The 24,282-nt window shown below is 56.7% G+C and overlaps 1 protein-coding gene across 1 annotated transcript in view; it reads right to left on the bottom strand.

Moving 5' to 3' along the window:
• Positions 1-24,282, bottom strand: part of LOC115402488 (centromere-associated protein E-like) — a 42,906-nt gene that overhangs the window by 5,682 nt on the left and 12,942 nt on the right. The window contains 19 exon segments of the mRNA XM_030111033.1: positions 295-430; positions 1,610-1,701; positions 1,765-1,865; positions 1,942-2,334; positions 2,411-2,614; positions 5,197-5,406; positions 5,478-5,675; positions 5,882-5,998; positions 6,404-6,463; positions 6,536-6,601; positions 6,674-7,735; positions 10,991-11,119; positions 11,201-11,371; positions 12,559-12,663; positions 22,697-23,287; positions 23,366-23,502; positions 23,596-23,773; positions 23,847-23,978; positions 24,161-24,229. Coding sequence (XP_029966893.1) covers positions 295-430; positions 1,610-1,701; positions 1,765-1,865; positions 1,942-2,334; positions 2,411-2,614; positions 5,197-5,406; positions 5,478-5,675; positions 5,882-5,998; positions 6,404-6,463; positions 6,536-6,601; positions 6,674-7,735; positions 10,991-11,119; positions 11,201-11,371; positions 12,559-12,663; positions 22,697-23,287; positions 23,366-23,502; positions 23,596-23,773; positions 23,847-23,978; positions 24,161-24,229 — 4,151 coding nt within the window.

The following is a 24,282-nucleotide window of genomic DNA, read 5'->3' as shown; positions in this document are numbered from 1 at the left end:
AGCCGGTACCTCTCAACCTCCCTCACAAGCTCAGGCTCCTCCCCCCCAGCGAGGGGACATTCCATGTCTCTAGAGCTAGTCTCTGTGTCTGAGGATCGGGTCGCCGGGCACCCTGCCGTCGGCTGCCACACAGTCCACACTGCACCCGGCCCCTACAGTTCCCTCGGCGGGTGGTGGGTCCACCGGAGGTCAGGCCCAAGATAAAAACAAGTGGGCATTTGGAGTCACTTGGTGCTGCAGTAGCTGATGTGTAGACGGTCTGTTAGTGTGTTATGGTGTGTTACAGTGCGTTACCTCTCCAGCTGGGACACTGAGCCCTGAAGCTGTCGGACCTGCTCCTCCAGTCTGACCCTCTCCAGCTGAGCGCAGCTCTTGGTCACCAGTCCTCTGTGGTGGGTCAGCCTGGCGTGGAGGTCTTGACCCTGCAGGACTACACACACACACACACACACACACACACACACACACACACACACACACACACACACACACACACACACACACACACACACACACACACACACACACACACACACACACACACACACACACACACACACACACACACACACACACACAGACTTCCATGAGGTGTTTGCTGCTGCTGGCTCGGACAGAGCGTCGGGTTCTTCAGGGTCCGTCAGGGTCCGTCTCACTCAGATCTTACAATGAACGAAAACTGTTGCGGTTTTTCTGAGGAGCTGCAGCAGCTCTCTGCTGTCAGAGTGACACCTAGTGGCCACAGAGAGGATGTCTCTTCTCAGTCGGGGATGGAGTAGCTCGAGACAACCTGTTGGATGATTGTCTGGTTTCTGGCTTTATAGCGCGAGGTTTGCATCGGGCAGGTGGAGGACAGCCGTCTGTGTGGGGTCCTCACCAGCTGCAGGCTTACGCCGGGAACGCACTTGGCTGTTCGCACTGGAGGCGCCTGCGCTCTCCGCGCTGGTCACACATCGGCTGCACTCGGCTCGCTCCGTCAGCTCTCGGTTTTCACGTTTGTTCCCTGTTCCCTCTGTCTCGCTCTGCCAGGATGGATGTGTGTGTTTTGGTGACCTGTGGAGAGACTTTTTCTCCTCCTGTCCTCTTTTTTTCTGCATCACGTGAATGTCTGTCGCTGTGTGTGTGTGTGTGTGTGTGTGTGTGTGTGTGTGTGTGCGTACATGCGTATGTCTGTTTGTGTGTCCATCTGTCTTGTGATTAGACCCAAGTGACAAATTATAGACGGATGAGCAACACCGCCCGTAACTAATCATCATTTAATTTGTTATATTTTGAAAATTGACCGGATTCTCTTGCCTTTTCTGTTTCCGACTTCCTGTCTGGTCCGATCTGCTTGATCCAGCTTGACATATGGCGCTCCCGGCGCTCGCGGCTCGCGTGAAAAATAGAACGAAGCGGAGCGGGCGCGCTGCAGAGCGCTAGTCGCACCGAACGCGCGGCGCTCCACTGCGCGTTCGGTGCGGCCGGTTAGATAGGTTAACATGGGAGGCGATCAGAAGCGCCGTGCGCGGCGCTTCCGCATCCAGTGCGTTCGGGCCGTCACCCTGACACGGCGGACGTGTTTTGAATTGGAGGACACATTGAGACGCCGAGGCGTCTCCAGACTCACCCGGCTCGTCTCCCTGATGCCTCCTCAGAGTCTCCTTCAGCTTCCTCACCTGGTCCTCCCTCTCCTCCAGCAATGAGCTCAGCCGGCCCATCCTGAGACAGACAAAAGCTCAGACCCTCTGCCAGCGGCCAGCAGGGCGGCGACGGAGGACCTACTCCTTCTGGTGTTCCTCGGACGCCGAGCGGAGCGTGGCCTCCATCTGGAGCAGCCTGGTCCGGAGCTTCTCCAGCTCGGTGGCGCCCGGAGCGGCTTCCGTCTGGAACAAACAGGACAGGGTTTGAAGGCCCGCCGGACATACGGGACAGAGCCAGCGTCTGGACCAGGACCCGGACCTGGGACTGCCTCAGCCGGCTCTGCAGCGTCTGGATGGTGCTGTCCCGGTCCTGCAGCAGCGCGCGGCTGTCCTGCAGCTCGGTCTGCAGCAGCTGGGTGGCCCGCTGCTGGTTGGACACGCGGCTGGACGCTTCGTCCCGAGCGTCCTGCAGCCGGTCCAGCTGCAGCCGCAGGGCCTGCAGGCGGTCCTGGGCCTGCTGCAGCTCCTGGGACAGCCGGCGGTTGTCCACCAGCAGGGACAGCGCCGTCCCCTGCGGCGCTCCCTGCGGCGCTCCCTGCAGCGCCTGCAGCACGGCGCCGTTCCTGCTCCGGGCCTCCTGAAGCTCCGCCTCCAGCTGAGCCTCCAGCCGCCGCAGCTCCCCAGGCGGCTCCCTGCACTCCTCGGGAATGCCCTGCGGGGACCAGGTTCTGGTTCAGGGTTCAGGTCTGAGCAGAAAACACGGCGGTGGCGGTCGGGCGGGACTGTACCGTCAGGTGCAGAGCTGCTGCCGAGGCAGACCTGCTGTCCAGCTCGCGCCTCAGCAGCTGGTCCAGCAGGACCGGGTCCACCGGGTCCTTCAGGAGCGGGTACAGCTGGTCCCGGAAACGCATCCGGTCCTGCAGGACGTCCCGGGCCTGTGCGATGAAGCCCAGCATGCTGAGGTGCAGCGTCTCCACGGGGCCGGACAGTGTCTGCAAGGACACCCAGGTCAGAGTCTCCGGAAGAAAGCAGAGAGCAGAGACACACTTCCCTCTGGAGGAAATGCCGTCGGTCAGGACATTTCCCACAAGGCACCACTGAGCTGGGTCTGATGTCAGGACATTTCCCACAAGGCACCACTGAGCTGGGTTTGACAGGAGCCACGTTCAGCCGTACGTTCAGCCAGGAGTTGAGGTGCTTTTCACATCACAGCGGATGAGGGCAGGAGCAGGACGGCTGATAGGATCCTCACCGTGGGACACCACTTTCAGAGACAAACTCCTGTCATGTAACGTATTCTGATGTCTCCGGGACAGATGCCTTCAGAGAGGAATGTTTCATGAGGACTGAATTTTAGTGAAATTTTACTTTGAAAGGAAACGGTGGACTTCCTGTTGGAGTTAGGTCAGGGGTGTCAGCGTGTGGTTGTTAAGGGTGTTTTCACAGAGTTTAACAGAGTGTCTGGACCGAGCATGGCGGACTGGGTTGGTGTGAAAGCGCCACTCGCTCTAACTCTCCCGCTCCGAGAGCAGCTGAACTGGGGGGTCTCGGAGCGGCGGGGGTCGACCTGGGATGCGGCGTGGCAGATGTGTGAAAGCGCACCGGCCTTAGCTCGGCCCAAAGTCTAAATACTGCGCCTTTATGAACCACACAGGCTCCTGTAGTCAGCTCAGTCCCGGGAAAAGTGATCACATGTCACGATGGCAGAAAGAAGAAAGTCTCTGCCGCTCACTCTCTAGCAGACTCGCCTGATAACAATGCTTTTTTTCCCACTGGTGGTTGCGATTGTAGCCCCGCCCCTTTCCTTGTTTGATTGACAGGTAAGTGACAGGCTGCATCCGTGTTTGATTCTTTGCGGTTCCATATCAGCGGCGCACCAGACACATTTACCAGTAATTTTTTTCCGCGTGAGAAATACAATGTGTGGCGTGACAAAAGACCGAAATGCGTGACTGTGACGGTAGTGTTCACCATCAGCAAGGCTGCTGTTTTAGTTTTACGGCAACTTCCGCCTGGTTGTCATGGAAACCCCACACTTCCCTTGTTTAGAGCGGCTGCTCCGCGGCCATGAAAAGCTTGTGTGAAATGAGACGTATTAGTAGAAAATTGAAACATTGTATCTTTTTTACTGGTGCGGCTCGTTTGGCTGGACCTAGCCTGGTAAACCAGCCCCGCCCCCGGCTCATCCGCCTTGGACTCTGGAGCTGATAGGAGCCCTAGAAACTTCCTGCAGGGGGCGTCGGTTCCTCCTCTGACTGACAGCACACTTCAGCCAATCAGTGCTTCAAAACAAACATGTCATCAAAATACGTTCGCTTCTCTCAGCATTAGCATTAGCTCTGTAGCTCTAGCTTCTCTCAGGGTTAGCATTAGCTCTGTAGCTCTAGCTTCTCTCAGGGTTAGCATTAGCTCTGTAGCTCTAGCTTCTCTCAGGGTTAGCATTAGCTCTGTAGCTCTAGCTTCTCTCAGGGTTAGCATTAGCTCTGTAGCTCTAGCTTCTCTCAGGGTTAGCATTAGCTCTGTAGCTCTAGCTTCTCTCAGCGTTAGCATTAGCTCTGTAGCTCTAGCTTCTCTCAGGGTTAGCATTAGCTCTGTAGCTCTAGCTTCTCTCAGGGTTAGCATTAGCTCTGTAGCTCTAGCTTCTCTCAGGGTTAGCATTAGCTCTGTAGCTCTAGCTTCTCTCAGGGTTAGCATTAGCTCATTAGCTCTAGCTTCTCTCAGCATTAGCATTAGCTCTGTAGCTCTAGCTTCTCTAAGGATTAGCATTAGCTCTGTAGCTCCAGCTTCTCTAAGGATTAGCATTAGCTCTGTAGCTCTAGCTTCTCTAAGGATTAGCATTAGCTCTGTAGCTCTAGCTTCTCTACATGCAAAGACGTGAAAACGTCTTTTCCTGTCAGAACCTCTCCAGGCCAGACTCTGCTCTTGCTTAATTGTTGTAATTCTTGGTATTTTGACTGTAACTTTACTGATTGCAGCTTTCAGACGATGGTTAAAGTTAAAGTCCGTCATCTCTGCTACACGCAGTGATGGCGTCACTTTAGCCACTGGAATTCGCCAAAAAAAATTGAAAACAAAAAGCAGCAGCGCTGATTGGCTCGGCCGCCTCTCCTATGGGCTCCTACCAGACTGAGTCCAGCTCCAAACCCAAACTGGATGAGGAGTGGGGGGGCTGGTTTACCAGGCTAGGCTCGACCCACATTTATGTGGAGACAGCCGGAGTCTTGAGACGAGCGAGCATTTGTTTGATCTCTCGATGACACTCCTGCGGGCCGTGGTGGACATTTTCGTGTATCCAGGCGGCGCTAGAGAGCACATTTTGGCAGCGATGTGGTCAATTTTCACCCGGTCAGGATGTGTGTGCCTCATCGGGTGAGTTTTGGAGCCTGTTCAGGGGCAAAACCGGGGTTCAAACTCCAGTCAGGAGAACAACAAGATAGGAACACCAAAGATCCACCTGCCCCGCCCTGCCCGGCCCCGCCCTCCAGGCCCCGCCCTGCCCGGCCCCGCCCTCCAGGCCCCGCCCTGCCCGGCCCCGCCCCTAACCAGGATCCAGTCGGGACCGGCGGTGACAGACCTGCAGATAGGCCCGCCTCCTCTCCAGCAGCTCGGTCAGCCGACGCTCCCACCCCCGGGTGAGGTGGTCCTCCCGGGCCCAGCCGCTGGGCGCCGCCGCCCTGCACAGCAGGACGTCCTGCAGCCGCTTCTCCTCGAACGCCGCCACCTCCTTCCTGGCCAGCTCCTCCAGGAGGGTCAGGTAGGCCTGGATGAGCGGGCGCTGCCGGTCCTGAGGGACAGCAGTCTGCGTGAGCTCCCGAGTCCCGGCGTCACGCCGAGGGGTCAAAGGGCGTCGCCTACCGCGTGGGCCGTGATCTTCTGGACGACCGTCTCTCCCGCCTGGCGCACGGCCTCGTAGGCGGCGGTGGTGGCTGCTGGGAGGGAGACGCCGAAGGCGTGGCTGAGGGACAGCAGGTCTCCGAAACCGCCGCCGTCCACGTCCCTGAGGTCACACACCAGGCACATGTCCACACAGCTCTGGAGGACGGCCAGGGTGTCCTGCAATCAGACGGGGTCAGAGGTCACTGAGGGGACAGCTGGCTGTCAGAGACGGGGTCAAGGGTGGAGCAGGGGTCAGAGACGGGGTCAGGGGTGGAGCAGGGGTCAGAGACGGGGTCAGGGGTGGAGCAGGGGTCAGAGACGGGGTCAGGGGTGGAGCAGGGGTCAGAGACGGGGTCAGGGGTGGCGTTTGGAGCGGTGCTGACCTGCAGCTGCTGGGCGGAGTCCTGCAGCAGGGCCTCCCTGGCTGCAGCCCTGTCGGGCTCAGAGGCGCCGAGCTGCTCCCGGAGCGACCTGATGGTGGCGCCGGCTTCAGCGAGCAGCTGGAAGAGACAGAGGGAGGCTGTCTGAGAGCAGGTCTCGGCCGGCCCGTCCCGGAGTCACAGCAGACAACCGTCTGATGGCTGTGAAGGAGCAGTCAGTGTGCAGAGAGCCTGGAGGCAGGACCAGGGGAGCTCTGCCTGCCAGCCACCACAGCGCTCAGCTGGACAGGACCACAGGGCCGAGTGAAGGTCGGCTCACACCGTCTTCAGTCACTGCCCAGTCCCTCAGAGCCAGACTCCGGCCCGGCTCGCCCTCCTGCGCCTCTCCAGCCCTTTAACCTGGCTTGACTTTCACTTCTGGTGAAAGCTCAGCGGTCCGGTCTGCGTCGCAGCGAGGGCGGTGCTGCTTGTGGCTCTGACCTGTGCACGTGTTTTTGGCGGCTCGAGAGGAGGATCTGTACAGACCTGCTGCGTGGCGCCGGCGCCGGCCTCGGCCGAAGCTCGCCGCTCCTCCAGCTGCTGCACCTGGAGAACAGACAGCAGCCAGGCTTACAGGAGTGAAGGGACGGGCAGGAGACCGGGTGAAGGAGGACCTACTCGTTGGTGCAGCCTGGCCTCCTGCTGCCGTCGCTGCTCCTCCTCCTCCTCACTCAGCTTCTTCATCTGGGGAGGCAGACCACAGGATCAGCATGCTTCAGCGCTCAGCAGACTTCACCAATGACAGGCCGACTTTACCGAGTCCAGCTGGGCCCAGAGCTGCTGCCTCTGCTGCCTCAGAGTCTCCACCGCCTCCTGCAGCTGCTGCAGCTGATCTGAGGAGCTCTGCTGGACGGACTCCTTCTCTGACTTCAGACCAGCCGTCTCTGCTTCCTCTCTCTGCAGAGCCTCGCTCAGAGACCTTATCTTCTCCTGCAGCTCCTCTCTCTCCTCCCTCAGAGATCTTATCTTGTGCTGCAGCTCCTGGATGGACTCCTTCTCCGTTAGCAGGCCGGCGCGCTCTGCCTCCACCCTCTGCAGCTCCTCTCTCAGAGATGTTATCTTGTCCTGCAGCTCCTGGATCTGATCTGAGGAGGTCTGCTGGATGGACTCCTTCTCCGCTAGCAGGCCAGCTCGCTCTGCCTCCACTCTCTGCAGATCCTCTCTCAGAGATGATATTTTCTCTTGCAGCTCCTCTCTCTCCTCTCTCAGAGATGTTATCTTGTCCTGCAGCTCCTGGATGGACTCCTCAGTGAGCAGGCCGGCGCGCTCTGCTTGCTCTCTCTGCAGATCCTCTGTCAGAGATGTTATCTTGTCCTGTAGTTCCTCTCTCTCCTCTTGGAGAGAGGCGACCTTGTGCTGCAGCTCCCTGTTCTCCTCTCTCAGAGATGGTATTTTGTGCTGCAGCTCCTGGATCTGATCTGAGGAGCTCTGCTGGAAGGACTCCTTCTCTGTTAGCAGACTGATTCTCTCTGCTTCCACCCTCTGCAGCTCCTCTCTCAGGGATGTTATTTTCTCATGCAGCTCCTCTCTCTCCTCTCTCAGAGATGTTATCTTGTGCTGCAGCTCCTGGATCTGATCTGAGGAGCTTTGCTGGCTGGATCCCTCAGGCGGCACACAAGCTCTCTCCATTTCCACTCTCTCTTTAATCTCAGATGATATTTTCTCCTGCAGCTCCTCTCTCTCCTCACTCAGAGATGTTATCTTGTCCTGCAGCTCCTGGATCTGATCTGAGGAGCTCTGCTGGATGGACTCCTTCTCTGCCAGCAGGCCGGCTCGCTCGGCCTCCACCCTCTGCAGCTCCTCTCTCAGGGATGTTATCTGTTGATCAAACCAAAGCAGAGCTGTGTCTGAGACCTTGTGAGAAACGCAGAGCTTCAAAGCAGAAACACTTTCTGGATGCATTCAGTATTTTCTTTCACTGGTATCGTTTGTGGTGACTTCTTGAGACCAGTCCCAGCTGACCATGAGGGAAGAGTCACTATTGCAAACACTGCACCTGCCTTTAACTGGATGAACTGACAGCCAGGCCTGAAGCAGTCGCAATTCTCAAAACATTCCAGAGGAAATGTTGGCTTTGTGCCTGCCAGCTGCTGCCCACTGCTCTCTGTGTGTGTGTGTGTGTGTGTGTGTGTGTGTGTGTGTGTGTGTGTGTGTAAGTCCTCAGTACTCGCCCTGTGAGCTCTGAGCTGAGGTCAGCCATGACAGTCTGCAGCTGCGTGTCTGTTGCCATGGAAACGAGCCGCACTCAGCAGCCATGACAGTGAGTCGGCAGTTTTTCATGCAGTGCGCAGGGTTGAAGAAATGCCGCTCGTCAAGAACTGAGAGGCGAAGCTGAGATTGTTTTTTACCCTCTGAGTGTCACAAGCCTTTCATGGATTTATTCTGAAAATCTCATGTCTGTAGGATCATCCATACAGCCTCGGCGAGCTTTTAAAAATGTGTGAACATTTTATTCAGGGGAGAAAATCTCATTCTAAAGTGCATTGGAGCGGATGGGAGAACATTCTGCACTCCCCTCAAACAAATGCCTCTGCAGAGAGAACCGTCTGAGACAGAGATGAAATGACCAGATGGCGAGCATCACAACAAATATCCCTACGTTTTGAGACATCATTTGTGAAGATTGAGTGAGAAATGTGGCCGTAGGGGCAAGAGAGGTTTTTTTTTGGATTGGAATCTGAATTCCTTTCTCCCACTCCAGCCTCTCCAACACACACCCATTATAAACTCCAAAGGCCTGGAATTCTCTCCATACCTGAAAGCCAGCGGTGGGCCGTCAGGGCCTGCAAAGCCTTCTCTGCTGGCCTAAAAATGATCTGAATTACAGACTGATGTAAATTATATTTTGTCCATAAATAATAAATGATTCCAAACGGTATGTTCCAGTTCCTTTCATAGTTCTCCCGTGGTCGCGCTGCTTCCAGACATGTTTTTTTCATATTAAATCATTTAACCAATCAGATTTCGGGCATCATCTGTTGCTAGGGTCAAAGAAATCTGCCCGAGGCCTTCGCTATCCGTTCCTGATGGCGCAGTGAAGTAAAGTGAAGCGTCAAACAGACAGCTGCTTCAACCAATCAGACAGTTGCTTCAACCAATCAGACAGTTGCTTCAACCAAACAGACAGTTGCTTCAACCAATCAGATTTCGAGTTGGCGACTCAGCGCCTTCTAGCTTCTAAACAGCATATCCAGGCCCTCTGATTTACATTCACCAAGAGATACAGTGGGGGGCGGTATGCACCTAAGTTGTTGGTCGCCTACCTCAATTATTCCAAAGAAGAAGCAGAAGAAGACCTGAAGAGAAATAAAACTTACACCAGAAATCCCACAGGACAGCTGGACTTTCAGCCCTGGCTTTATGGAACTGAAACGCACGGATAATCTATATGACAGAGCAGTTGAACTCTTTTTGAGGACGGAAAGGAGGATGTATTTTGTTTTCAAATAATCGGGATTTTGGTGAGTAAAATGTTCCTCTTTTCCTAAATGATATTGCTGTTTTATTAAGTTGTTGATGCTCATTGTATGTGCACAGATGTAGTAGGAGAATTGTGCACTTCAGCAAAGGCATTTATTCTGGCTGCACAAGTATCTATCTGCTGTGCAACAACTCTTTATGTGCATATCTGCATAATAAGATTTTTTTTTGTAGACAAAATAGTTATTGAGAGGTGGATTGGTTCAGGCGGATCTGTTCTGAAGGCCTTAGTGTGAAATGCACAGTCCGCCACCTGCTGAAAGCTCAGTTAAAATTTCCAAGTTTAAATTTGGTTAAAGATACTGAAATGAGGTTTTCACATCTGCAGAGGTCAAAAACGCCTACATTTTGATATTTTAATGACGCCTCTGCGTGAAAGTATGGCAAGCCACGATGGAGTTGACTGGGGATGATTTTGTGTGACTTTTGGGCGACTCCCATCCGGAGCATATGGGAAAACATTCCCAGTTTTTAGGCAGTTTCTCAGATATTTTTTGCCAGATCACTGAGAAACGTCACAGCACACCATTCCTGGAATTTACACACATGTTGATGTGCCTTCTGTGGTGCTGCTACAATCACCGCGGGCCTCATTTGTCGGCACAGTTTTCACGGCCAAAAGCCCTTCTCCTTGGCGAGCACTCTCTGTTCTTTTTGTGGATAGTAAACTTTGCACCTTGCCAGAGGAAGGCACAAAGACTAATAGGAGGATCAAAACGTTGGCCTTGCAGCTCAGCTCTGAATTTACCGGTCAGTCTATGTTCCCACCCTCACCTCTGGTCACGACCGAAAGGACAAGATCTGGATACAAGCGGCTGAAATGAGCTTCCTCTGTAGGGGGGCTGGACTCCCTGAGAGACAGGGGGAGGAGCTCCGTCACCAGAGAGGAGCTCCGTCACCAGAGAGGAGCTCCGTCACCGGAGAGGAGCTCCGTCACCGGGGAGGAGCTCCGTCACCGGGGAGGAGCTCCGTCACCAGAGAGGAGCTCCGTCACCAGGGAGGAGCTCCGTCACCAGGGAGGAGCTCCGTCACCGGAGAGGAGCTCCGTCACCGGGGAGGAGCTCCGTCACCGGGGAGGAGCTCCGTCACCAGGGAGGAGCTCCGTCACCAGGGAGGAGCTGGGAGTAGAGCCGCTACTCCTCCACATCCAGAGGAGCAGTGAGGAGGCTCAGCACCTCTTCAGGACGCCTCCTGGACGCCTCCCTGGGGAGGAGATCTGGACATGTCCCACCAGGAGGAGACCCCGGGGAAGACCAGGACACACTGGAGAGACTATGTCTCTGGGCTGGACCGAGAACGCCTCAGATCCTCCAGGAAGAGCTGAAGGAAGAGTCTGCGGACAGGAAGTCTGGACATCCTGCTTACACTGCCGCCACCAAGACCCGGTCCGGATCAGCGGTGGGAGATGGATGGATTGAAGTGTTTCGCGGTGCCGTTAGCATAAAGACGAGTGTTTGTGGAGAAACAAGGTGGTGGGAGTTCCATCAGGCAGCGTCAGAGCAGCCACAGGGGGAACCTGGAGTTAGCATCTCTTCCACTTCCTGTACGCGACGGGACTGGCAGCTGGCTCGGCCCTGAGGCTCCATGAAGTACCTGAGCTCTGGTTTCAGAGGGACCGTCCTCTGCTGGGGACGTCCTCGTGCTCTCCAGCTGCTTGATGAGCTCCTTCTGCTTCCGGTTCTTGTCCATGGCCGTCCTCAGCTCCTCCTGCACCTCGATCATCTGAGCCATGGAGGAAACAGGAAGCTGTTCAACACATTCATCCATTCACCGAGCGCCGCGAGCCGCGGGACAGGAGCTCACAATGTCCACGTTCTCCTGCAGGTCCAGCTTCAGCTGGTCCCTCTCTGCAGACAGGGACGCCACGGCGGAGCGCAGCTCGTCCAGCTGGTCCACACCGCTCCGGTCTGGAGCCCCGAGGACAGCGTTCTTCTCCTGTCTCACACTCTGAAGCTCCCGGGACAGCGCCAGCACCTGCTCACATGGAGGATGACGGGAGCCACATGGTGGACAGTCAGGACAGAGACAGGAGCCACATGGAGGACAGTCAGGACAGAGACGGGAGCCACATGGAGGACAGTCAGAGACGGGAGCCACATGGAGGACAGTCAGAGACAGGAGCCACATGGTGGACAGTCAGAGACAGGAGCCACATGGTGGACAGTCAGAGACAGAGACGGGAGCCACATGGTGGACAGTCAGAGACAGAGACGGGAGCCACATGGTGGACAGTCAGAGACAGAGACAGGAACCACATGGTGGACAGTCAGAGACAGGAACCACATGGTGGACAGTCAGAGACAGGAACCACATGGTGGACAGTCAGAGACAGGAACCACATGGCGGACAGTCAGAGACAGGAACCACATGGCGGACAGTCAGAGACAGGAACCACATGGCGGACAGTCAGAGACAGGAACCACATGGCGGACAGTCAGAGACAGAGACGGGAGCCACATGGTGGACAGTCAGAGACAGAGACAGGAACCACATGGTGGACAGTCAGAGACAGGAACCACATGGTGGACAGTCAGAGACGGGAGCCACATGGTGGACAGTCAGAGACAGGAACCACATGGCGGACAGTCAGAGACAGGAACCACATGGCGGACAGTCAGAGACAGGAACCACATGGCGGACAGTCAGAGACAGGAACCACATGGCGGACAGTCAGAGACAGGAACCACATGGCGGACAGTCAGAGACAGAGACGGGAGCCACATGGTGGACAGTCAGAGACAGAGACAGGAACCACATGGTGGGCAGTCAGAGACAGGAACCACATGGTGGACAGTCAGAGACAGGAACCACATGGTGGACAGTCAGAGACAGAGACGGGAGCCACATGGTGGACAGTCAGAGACAGAGACGGGAGCCACATGGTGGACAGTCAGAGACAGAGACGGGAGCCACATGGTGGACAGTCAGAGACAGAGACGGGAGCCACATGGTGGACAGTCAGAGACAGAGACGGGAGCCACATGGTGGACAGTCAGAGACAGGAACCACATGGTGGACAGTCAGAGACAGGAACCACATGGTGGACAGTCAGAGACAGGAACCACATGGTGGACAGTCAGAGACAGGAACCACATGGTGGACAGTCAGAGACAGGAACCACATGGTGGACAGTCAGAGCAGAGACAGCTGGTCGGTCTTACGTCGGACTCTGTCTGCTCGCAGTGTCTGCTCAGATCCGAGTTCTTCTGCTTCTCCTCATCGAGCTCCAGCTGAAGAGACTCCAGGAGGGTGTGTGTCCCTGCAGGCTGGGGAGACCAAGACAAAGTAGCCTTCAGGGCCCGGAGACATCCCACAACCCCCACCGGGGGGACAACCCAGTCCCAGTCATGAAGCAGCTAGCGCCACAGCACAGCAACCACAGAACAACTGCAACCATTGAGCCTCTGCAGTGACAGCCATCCTCACCGTCCTCACCCAGGAGCAGGACAGACACCGCAGCAGCAGGCTCCACACTGCAGGACACAGGACAGCCCGGGCTCTGTCCACCTGGTCTGGATTTCCTTCATACAGGCAACAGCTAGCAGCTAGCCACAAGCTACTGCGACATGTAGCGTGATGGCTCATGGTCTTCACATTCACAGATATCAGGTAGGGTGTAACAGTACATGCATTTGTGTTGAACCGTTTCGGTACGTGACGTTCGGTTCGGTACAGGGCTGTGCATCGGGGAGTTCATGGACCGGAAGTGGTTTTTGCTTTTTACGCTCTGCCGTTAACATGCGCAGCTACACCTGCAGCCCGTGCATGATGGCTACCGCTAGCAGCCTCGTCTATGCTTCACGTCTGCGAGGGTGCGCATTGGCCCCTGGGACGGAAAAAATTGTCATGAATTCCTGTCCGCAGACGTCTGCGCGCAGGACAAATTTTGTGACCACGTCACGCCGGTATGTGCATGCGCCAGAGTGCCACAGCAAACAAAACAGTACTTTGAAAAGGGACTCCGAAGCAAACAGGCTGTAGCTCTGTCTACAAAGACTTCCAGAGAGTGAGACACGGGTGGACAGAGAGAGCAGACTCTGGCAGGAGGGATGAGAAGGTCTGCCGACAGAAATGAAAGTATGTAATCATTGGGGCGCCGCCCTGCGACTCAGAAAAAAAAAGGCTAAATAAACTCTGATACTAAATGACAATGTACTGACATGCATGAGCCTCATTTCCTAGAAATAACCTGCAGTGAAGGAGGCCTCCTGCTGGGGCTCTACGGCGTAGAGGCGCGTCCCCTGGGTGGCGGACAGGGGTGCCATCCTTTGCGGGGGTTTGCCCCTGAACAAAACGGAATAGGGTGCCGTGGACCAACACAGCCTCGGAGAGGGACAACTCTGACTCCAGCCGGGTGGACAGAGCTCGTCAGCCTTGGTAAGCAGTCTGTCTAGGAGAAGAATAACTCCGACTACAAACCCTGGCGTGCCGGGACGCTGTGAGGCGGCAGCCCCACCAACCGGCTATTCTGTGGAGGGCCAACAACCCACCCAGGAGAAAGCCCCTTGTTACGAAACCGACCAGAGAAAGAAGCCGGACTGACCCACACGGTAACGGACCCCAGCCTGCCCCTGACCAATGAGTACGGATCGACCTTCGTCGTAGGACCTGTGTCGCCACATGGACTGTCCAGACCCTCCTTCGCCCCGGAGCTGCCCCCCTGCTGTCCCCAGAGCTCTGCCGCTACAACACCTCCCTGCAGGGCTCTGTGAGGTCCGATGGCAAGGTAACGGTGAAACAACAGCAGGCGACCATCGTTACATCTGGAGTGGCCCCGAGAGCCGGACCGGCCTTTATGGTGAGGCTCTTGCCGTTCCAAAAGCCCTCCGGAGGTCCCTCATCAGCTGGATACCCCTAGGCGACAGACTACTGTCTGCTGGCCTCCTCCACCACCACAGCGAGATGACCGTGATTGTCGCCTACGCCCCCACGGATGTCGCTGATGAGGATGTGAAGGACACATTCTTCGACCAACTCCACCAGGCTGTCAGCCAAGCTCCACCACACGACGTCACCATCATTCTCACCGACGGCAATGCCACTCTGTCCAGCAGCAGCTCTGTCCCCCAGCTCACCTGTCAGCACCACCTTCATCCACAGGAAAAGAAATAACAATGGCTCCGCCTCCTCCTGCTCTGCCACCATAACAGCCTCTGTGTTGCCGACACCTGGTTTCCTCAGAAACAAATCCATCACTGGACGTGGTACGGCGCAGATGGCAGAACCAGGAAGGCGCTGGACCATATCCTCATTTCTCGACGCTGGAAGTCATTTGTCACCAGCTGCCGGGTGTACAGAGGAGGCCGCCGTCTGCTGGTGGCCCGGCTGAAGCTAAAGCTCCGAGCCAACCAGCACCAGACCCTGCCTCGCCCCGACTCCTCCCGACTCAACGACCCCGACACTGCCACATACTTCAGTCGCTCCATCCGCCGCACCCTTGATGCCCTGGCTCCCGACAAAGTGACAGACTTGGCGACCTTCAAGGAAAGTGACCTCCAGTCTGCTCACAATGTCCTCGGACGCTACGACCGTCCCCGAGAAAGCCCTGGACATCAGAGAGGACTCTAAACATCATGGACCAGCGGCGTGAGGCCCGGCTCCGAGGCCACCTCATGGAGTATCGGCGACTGAACCGCCGGTGCAGTGCGGCCATCATGAGGACAGGGAGAGGTTCTGGGAGGCAGAAGCCCGACTGCTTCAGTCCGCGGCCAACAACAATAACTAGAGCTGAGTATTCAGTCTACCGACTGGACGTGAGGGTCAGCCTGCCCTTCTGGAAATGAAGGGTGATCAGCTTGTCTGCGGAAAGCAGTCTGCTCTCCATCCCTGGCCAGGTCTTCAACAGGATCTGGCTTCACCGTCTCCTTCCAGCGACCAGAAGCCGCCGCCGTCCCCAGCAGGCTGGCTTTATCCCCAATCGCTTCACAATCAACCACATCTCTGCCATACGTCTGCTGATAGAGAAGACCCGTGAATTCCGTGAAGACCGCCATCTGTATATCGGATTCATGGATCTGACGCCGCCTCTGACACCGTCTGCCACTTCTCACTGTGAAACATCCTCCAAACCCTCGGAGCTCCGCCCAAGACCATCGCTCTGTTCCAGCTGCTCTGCAGCAGAGAGCCGAGTCCGTATGAACGGTCTGACTCCAGCGGCATTCTCCAGGGCCATGTGGCTCCTGATCTTTTAACTGCATCATGGACCATCTGAGGTCCCAGGTCTGCGAGGCGTCCCCGGAGTGTCCTTCAGCAGCGAACACCTGACGGACCTGGAATATGCTGATGACACCATCCTGCTCAGACAGCAGTCAGCTGAGATGCTCTGGGCTTTACTGTGAGGCGGCAGCACAGCTTGGCTCCAGGGGAGCTGGACTGAAACCAGGTCCATGCATGTCTGTGATGGACCAGATCCACCTCCCATGGACCAGATCCACCTCCCATGTAAATTGGGAGCAACATCGTAGAGCCTGTCAAGAACTTTGTGTCTCTGGGGTCCATGGTGACAGACAACAGGACCTAGAACCAGAGATTGATCACAGACGAGCTCTGGCAGCATCTGCTCTGCAGTCCCTCTGGAAACCACCAGGCGGCGCCAGACCGTCTCACCAAGACCAAGCTCCGGATCTACAGTCTAGCCGCCCGCTCCATCCTGCTGTATGGCTCAGAAACGTGGCCCCTGAACCACAGTCTGGCTGCAAGAACCGATGGCTTTGATAGCAGGGCTCTGAGAACCCTGGAGAACATCAGGGACTCTGAGAACCCTGGAGAACATCAGGGACTCTGAGAACCCTGGAGAACATCAGGGACTCTGAGAACCCTGGAGAACATCAGGGACTCTGAGAACCCTGGAGAACACTAGGGACTCTGAGAACCCTGGGGAACATCAGGGACTCTGAGAACCATGGAGAACATCAGGGACTCTGAGAACCATGGAGAACATCAGGGACTCTGAGAACCATGGAGAACATCAGGGACTCTGAGAACCATGGAGAACATCAGGGACTCTGAGAACCATGGAGAACATCAGGGACTCTGAGAACCATGGATAACATCAGGGACTCTGAGAACCATGGATAACATCAGGGACTCTGAGAACCATGGATAACATCAGGGACTCTGAGAACCATGGATAACATCAGGACTCTGAGAACCATGGAGAACATCGGGACTCTGAGAACCATGGAGAACATCAGGGACTCTGAGAACCATGGAGAACATCAGGTGGCCCCAGTGAATTTCCAATGAAGGTCTCAGAGCCACACAGGCCAGCCCCGAGCCTCTTCCTTGGTTGCACAGCTCCGCCCTGCTGGCTGGGCCACGTCCTTCGACACCAGAACATCCGACACGAGCCATTCTCCAACTTAACCCAAAGGCCTCAGGCTGGAGACGACCACGAGGGAAACCCCGGACCCGATGGATCGACGTCGTTGCGGGCGACCTCCAACAGCACGGAGCTGCTGTGGAGGATGCAGAGCAGCTGGAACTGGAAAAACCTGGTTCATCTGGTCGGCTCAACATACCCTGACCCTCCTGGAGCACTAAGTAAGTAAGTACAAAAGGAACAGGTAAACAGTCTGTAGTGCCGGAAAAGCTTCGAGGATCCGTGGATCAGTGCGCCTGATGGAACACACACTGCGTGAGTCCCGATGTCGCAGGAGAGAAAGCGCGTGGTGCGCGGCAAAGCGGACGCAGAAACGCAGACATGGGAAGCATGGACAACAACAAGAATTTTGTTCCTGTACCATATAGAACCAAACCGTGACGTCAGAACCTAGGTACGTATCGAACCAAGATTTTTGTGTATCATTACAACCCTAATATCTGGAGTTAGTTTGTAGACATGCCGGGACAGTTTCAGGCCTCACAAGTCTTTGAAAGCATTCGGGGGTGTAAAGAGACGTGTTCTCCTGACTTTGAACCAAGTCATTCTGCCGTTCTGCTTCATGAAAACAAAGAGGGGTCCTTCCAACGTCCAGAGGAAACGGAGCCTGCTGGTGTTGTCCCAGCTGTCCCAGGCTATCTGGCCCGTTGTTGGCCTCTGTCCTACAGAAAGTCTCCTGCTCGGGTACCTGGCCCACACAGCTGCAGAGCGTCAGAGCCAATCCAACACCGCAAACAAGCACGATAGGAACAGCTAAACCACGGCGGCAGCAGGGCTGTGCTGAAGGGCCGGCGCTCGGTCGTCCTCACCCCGTTCTCCTGCTGCTGCAGCTGCTCCTCTGCTCTCACAGCCCTGACGGCGCTCTGCAGCTCCTCCAGAGAGCTGTGGACGGAGCCGTTCCGCTCCGCGGCGGCCCGAGCCTCCGTCAGCTCCTCCGTCAGCTCCTTCACCTGCAGCCAGGACAGACGACACTAACTCTGTGTCCCCTGGGACGTCAGCCTGGAGCGGTCCTCAGGAGGGAGGACGTACCTGCTGCTGGAGCTCCCGGCTGATCTCCTCCTCAGTGCTTCTGGAGGCTTGACTGACGGCCAGCTTCTCCTCCAAATCCTGCACCAGCTGCTGCAACGCCTCCACCCGTCCTTCCAGGGACGCTCTGAGCTGCTCGCTCTCCTCCAGCTGGGGGGAAGAACAAGGAACAGGTGATGGGCTCTGAGCTCCCCAGACCTCTGACAGCAGGTGTGAACCAGCAGTCCGGTGTTGGAGCTCAGCATGGAGACGGAGCTGGACGCAGACTACTGGTACAGGTGTCATGGCCAGCGCCCACACACTGCGGAACGGCTGCGCTGCGCAGGTCGCAGCCCTCACGCAGCACTTACGCACCCATTGAAGTCAATGAAGTCGCAGGCAAAGCGCCCACGGCCTGCGCGAGTGCTGCGTCGAGCGTCCGCCCGCCGTCGTACTGCGGACAGCTCTCCACACCACTTCGGTCCAGGTCTATTTTTGCCTGAGGCACAGCGGAGCCGGAGTCAATTTGCCACAATGTCAAAGCAGCCAATCATCTCGACAGACCAATCATCTCGAGATGTATGGGGCAGCCCGCCCCCCTTATAAGCGGCCCCCGCGCTGCACCCACCATTCTCAAGCGTAATTCTTCCACCCTACTGATGCAAGTAGGGCAGTGTTGTGAGATACCTCGCTCAGTTATCAGAGAACCAGGGTTATGTGAGTAACCTAACGTTCTCTTTCAAACCTCCCTCGGTATCTCACTATGGGAGATATAGCCCACTCCCGGATTTGCATGCTCCGAAGCCCACAAAGCTGCGACCCGCGATGGGTTGACACCCTCAACCTTCCCCTAGGGCTAGCACGCAATTAAGATGTACCCACACTCAGGACTGAATGAGCCAGAGATGTCTCGGTCACGTCCAGCCTGTAATATCGGATGAATGTGTGTGGGGACGCCCAGCTGGCAGCGGCACAAATGTCCCTCACAGATGTGCCCTTACACAGGGCCCACGAGGTGGCCATGCCCCTGGTGGAGTGGGCCAACAGCTCCAAGTAGTTTATGAGCCTGACGGAGCGTCAGGGGCCAAGTCCCGTTCACTGACCTCCCCTCGAAAACCGCTCCCCACCCCGTAAACGAGGCATCGGTTGTAACTGTCTTCCTCAACATAACCGCTCCCAACGGGACGCCGGCTGAGAATATCTCCGGGTCCCTCCAGTGACGGAGAGCCAGGAGGCATCCCGGGGAAACCCTCACCATACGCCTGAGGTGACGCCGTGTTTCTAGACGCAGGGAGGATATCCAGCGCTGAAAATCCCTCATTTTCAGCAGCCCGTGCGGAACGACAGATATTGATGACGCCATCAGCCCTGACAGCCGGAGGCAGTCCCGCAATGACACTGAACGTCCTCTCCGAAATAAAGCCAGGTGTTGGCGAAATTTCTCCACTCGAGCATGGGACAGAAAACCCCGAAATGAAACAGTCTATTTCAAGGCCCAAATACTCGATCCTCTGAGTGGGAGACAAACGGCTCCTTACGGGGTTTATATTGAACCCCAAGCTGTACAGCCTGTCCATCAGCTTCCGCGTATCCCTCTCCGATTTCTCTTCGCTGGATGCACAGAGGAGAAAATCGTCCAGATACGCGAACACTCTGAGGCCCGATGCTCGCATTGGGTTCAGGGCTGCTTCCACACACTTCCTGGAAACTCTCGGGGCGAGTGACAGCCCAAAAGGCAGGGTCTGATACTCGTAAGCCGTTCCCTTGAACACAAACCTGAGATATCTCCTGTGTGCGGGATATATGCTTATATGAAAATAAGTGTTCTGCAGATCCACTGAAGTGAACCAGTCGCCTGGACAAATGGATCAAAACAGAACCTTGTACGTGAGCATTTTGAATTTGTACTTTTGGAGGTGTAGATTGAGGAACCGCTGATCCAGGATCGGACGCAATGAACCTCCTTTCTTTGGAATGAGGAAATACCGGGAATAAAACCCCTGATTTCTCTCTCCCTCCGGTACAAGGCGAATTGCCCCGCGGCTTAATAGAGAAGATATTTCGCTCTCTAAAGCCTCCGCGGCTTCCCCCGCAGCTTCTGACGTCAGCACACCGTTGAAGCGGGGCGGCCTCACAGCGAACTGCAGCCTGTAACCCCTGGTGTTGTAAACACCCACGGGTTCACTGTGCATGCGCGCCACTCCTCTGCTTTGAGAGGGCCGGTGGCCTGAAGGTTAACAGTGGAGCAAGTGCGCCCTCTGGGGGAGACAGACTGTCCTGCACTTCTTGATTTTTCTTTTTGTTTTGTGTTCGCTGCGCCCTCGGCTTTATGACTGAGCCTGGCTGCGACAGCTTGTTATTTATTGAAAAACCAGGGAAGTGCTTGGTGTGAACATTGCGCTTCTTTCCACTTCCCTTCGAACTGTCCCCGTGGGGCGACGAAGGGGGGAAACGAAACTGTGCACTGGGGGAACGAGTGCATAATTCAGTCTGTGAACGGGAAGACCAAACGGGGTCGTTACACAGCACTGAGCGGAACACTGGTCCAGAACATCCATCCTCCGTTTCTTGGGAGGAGAGGGAAACATGTGACCTGTTCCGGAGGGGCTCAGAGCAGGGATCTCTGTGAGTGCTGACTGCTGAGCATCTGTGTCCGCGAACCACGACACCTAGGCCGACCGTTTTTTCTTCCCGTCCGGGGGGCGGGACGGGCGGTTCGGATCGGTGCCTGGAGCGGCAGCTACAGCGGCAAAGGACTTTTGGGGCCAGTGTTTCTGCTGCTGAGCTCCACGCTGGTGAGACGCTGGCTGCTCAGACGTGCGCGGTCTGGGTTCCTTATAGCCGCTGCTGTGCACTCTCACTGCAGCCGCGAATCTCTGGCAGGGTGGCGGGGTGGGGCGAGAGGCAACCTTGCGAGGAAGGCAGAGATCAAAGGCTTCTCCCTGCTTCTTCCTCAGGTCACTGGTCTGCTGCATGGCCGAGACAGCCTCGCCGAACAAGCCCTTAGCCCTTGACGGGTCGAAGGGAGCATCAATAGTGACCTGTTTTTGCTGGAGAGATTCAGCCAGAGCGCTCTCTCTCCTGCCACCGGAGCCCCATAACACGGCCGCAGCCCTGGACCGCACCCCTGGAGACCCGGAGGATGAGGTCCGTGACCACACACATCTCCTCCCATATTTTGGGACTTGGGGAGCCTTTATCCAGGAGGACCCCCATCTCCTGGAAAAGTTCAGCCTGGTAGGCTGTCAGCAGGGTGACAACATTTAAGTTGTTCACTGACTGGGCTGCTGATCTGTACATCTTTTGAAACATGGAGGCGGAGAAGCGCTCCATTTTCCCGGGGAGGGTGGGGCCCGCCGCGGTGAGCGCGGACCGGTGGCTGGGGTGGAGGTGAGAAGCCACCGCCTGCTCCACTACCGGGGGATCTCCGAGGCCCCACTCCCCGCTGTTAGCCACTTCCAGGCCGGAGTAACCCTTGACGGGGACTCTGTGGCGAAACGGTTTATCCCAAAACCGCTTCATCTCCTTCATGCACGCTGGGACAACGGGCATGACCTGCTTCATCGACACCGGACGAGAAGGCAGAATTTTGCCGTCGTATAAATCCCTCTCCTCGCCCTTGTCATCCAGTGACGCGGGCCAGTCTATACCCAGCCGTGATGCCGCCCGTTTACACACCTCATGCAGGTTGACCTCCGAGGGTGAAGAGGGGGGTTGGATTCCTCCGCTAACGGAGCTGCTGGGTCGGGATGCCGGAGTCGGCGGGAGGATTGCTTCCTCGTCATCCTCCTCGTTATCGTCGTTAAGGAGGTCCAGGTTATCGTCCTCCGCGAGTGAAGCCCGGGCCTGCTGCACTCCCATACAGGTGATGCAGAGAGGATGTGGGTCTCTCTCTGAAATGGTGAAAGCGCAAGAGGCCGGGCAGGGACGGGACTCGACGTCCTTTCCCTTGCCGCTAGCTGAGGAAGTGGTAGCCATAGCCGACCTCGACGGTCAAACTAAAGCCAAAAAACGCACACTCTCGCGACGAAAGCAGCGAAGTGAATCCTGAGTTGGAAATTCACGCTCGGTGACTACCTTGACGGTGCGTCGGAAGAGCAGTTAAATGAAAATCCAAAATCAGGACCGCTGAGGAGCCAAGTGATGATCTTCACGTGGAAGAAAGCGAGAATGGTGGGTGTAGCGCGGGGGGCGCTTATAAAGGGGGCGGGCTGCCCCATACATCTCAAGATGATTGGTCTGTCACATGACAGACATGGTGTCATTGGAGCTTCCATGATCGGTCACGCCAGGAGGCGTTTCCCATAGTGAGATACCGAGGGAGGTTTGAAAGAAAACTGATCCTGGAGGAACAAGAGCACAGAATCCTCTCTGACAGCAGTCATCCTTTTAATAAAGACGCCAGCAGGAAGGAGAACACTCGGGCAACAACAGCTGAAGTTACTGGCGTGAGTGGTGAGTAAACTGTAACGTATAAAATGCCTGTTCAAACAATTTTTCATGGAGATCGTCATGGAAACATAATGCCACGCATGCACTGAGCGCATGTCTGGTCAAAAGGCGGAGTGCAGAAACGCAGCAGCACTGCATCAGGTGGGCGCTCTAGTGCGGCTGCGACCGGCGCGGCGCAGCGCGGCCGATCCAAAGTACGTGGGCGCTCGGCGTCAGGTGAAACCACTGCAGGTCTGCGGCCGCCGCTCCATACACTGGAGCTAGAAATGCTCATTTAGCCTGAATGCATCGTGGCTGGCTCCAGGACGATGATCAGACAGAACTTGCCAAAAGCTGAGCCGAAGCCTCATTCATTAAAAACTGAAGTACCGATTCATGAGAACATCACACAGGCTGCATGTCGACCTCTTCTAGACTACAGGCCTGACAGCATCTCTATCCAATCAAAATCTCCTCCCTACCTGCAGAACCTTCTCCTCAACAGCAGCCAGGAGCCGATTCCTCTCAGCTTCACTTCGACTCAGGTCTGACTCCAGCGAGTCCATCCTCTGCGTCATCTCTTCGCCCAGCCGCCGGGCCTCCTCCTGAGACGTCTGCAGGGCCTCCTCCAGCCGCCGGGCCTCCTCCTGAGACGTCTGCAGGGCCTCCTCCAGCCGCCGGGCCTCCTCCTGAGACGTCTGCAGGGCCTCCTCCAGCCGCCGGGCCTCCTCCTGAGACCCCTGCAGGGCCTCCTCCAGCCGCCGGGCCTCCTCCTGAGACCCCTGCAGGGCCTCCTCCAGCCGCCGGGCCTCCTCCTGAGACGTCTGCAGGGCCTCCTCCAGCCGCCGGGCCTCCTCCTGAGACCCCTGCAGGGCCTCCTCCAGCCGCCGGGCCTCCTCCTGAGACCCCTGCAGGGCCTCCTCCAGCCGCCGGGCCTCCTCCTGAGACCCCTGCAGGGCCTCCTCCAGCCGCCGGGCCTCCTCCTGAGACCCCTGCAGGGCCTCCTCCAGCCGCCCGGCCTCCTCCTGCCGCTGAGCCTCAGCAGAAAGCAGCTCTTCGCTCAGCTCCTGCACCTGAAACGGAGGAAAATGTCACCGTTAGACATGCGAGCGTCCTCACGGAATATCTGCATGGACGTCCAGCCCGCTCACCCTCTTGGACAGGCAGTCCACGGTGGCAGGAAAGGTCTCCAGCTGAGCTCTGAGCGTCTCCTCGGCCTCACGGGACTCGGCCAGCTCCTTGTTCAGACTGGTCACGGTCTTCTCAAGGTCAAACCTGTCCATCAGATCTGGGAACAACAACCTCCAGTTCATCATCTTCTCACCCAATGGACCAGCAAAACCCGGAGACCCGGACCCGGCAAACCCCAGGTTGAACCTACCTGTGGGCACCTTGCCTGCCAGCAGGCTGCTGAGCCGGGCGTTCTCTGTGAAGGCCAGGGTGAGCTCCTTCTGGAGGTCGCTCTGCATGCTCCGGTATCGGGTCTTCTCCGCCTCCAGCTGAGCCCGCAGGCTGCTCACCTCCGTCTCCATCTTTTTACTGCTGGCGCTCAGAGTCGTCTGCAGGCGGAGGCGGAGGTCAGCGTGGGCTCTGCTGCCGTCGGCAGGAAACAGGAAGTGGCTTCAGACTCACGTTTTCCTCGGTCAGAGCCATGTTCTCGCTCCGGAGGAAGGCCCACTCCTTCTTGGTGTCGATGCTCAGTCCCTCTGCGTCGTCCAGAGAGCGGCGCAGCTGGGCCACCTCCTGCACCAGGTCCTTGCCGCTCTGCCACAGGAACATCGGAAACTCTTCAGCTTTCAGTGAGCTAACAGAGAGGCACCTCCCTCTTATCGCTGCTGAGCGGTGAGGATGTGCGCTCACGTGGTGCGCAGCGGGAAGGTCTGTAATCAGAGTACACTGCACCCAGCACTCATTAAACACAGCAAGGCCATCAGTAATGCTCATACCATGACCTCAAGCTCTTCTGCAAACTGCGTTTTGATCTTCAGCTGCTCCGACACGCCGTCCAGCTCGCTCTTTACGGGACACAAAACACAGCATGTCAAAACAATCCGGACCAGCAGAGTGA

The sequence above is a fragment of the Salarias fasciatus genome, chromosome 15 (genome assembly GCF_902148845.1).
Source record: "Salarias fasciatus chromosome 15, fSalaFa1.1, whole genome shotgun sequence".
Classification (NCBI taxonomy): domain Eukaryota; kingdom Metazoa; phylum Chordata; class Actinopteri; order Blenniiformes; family Blenniidae; genus Salarias; species Salarias fasciatus.
This window is presented reverse-complemented; position numbering and strand designations above follow the sequence as displayed.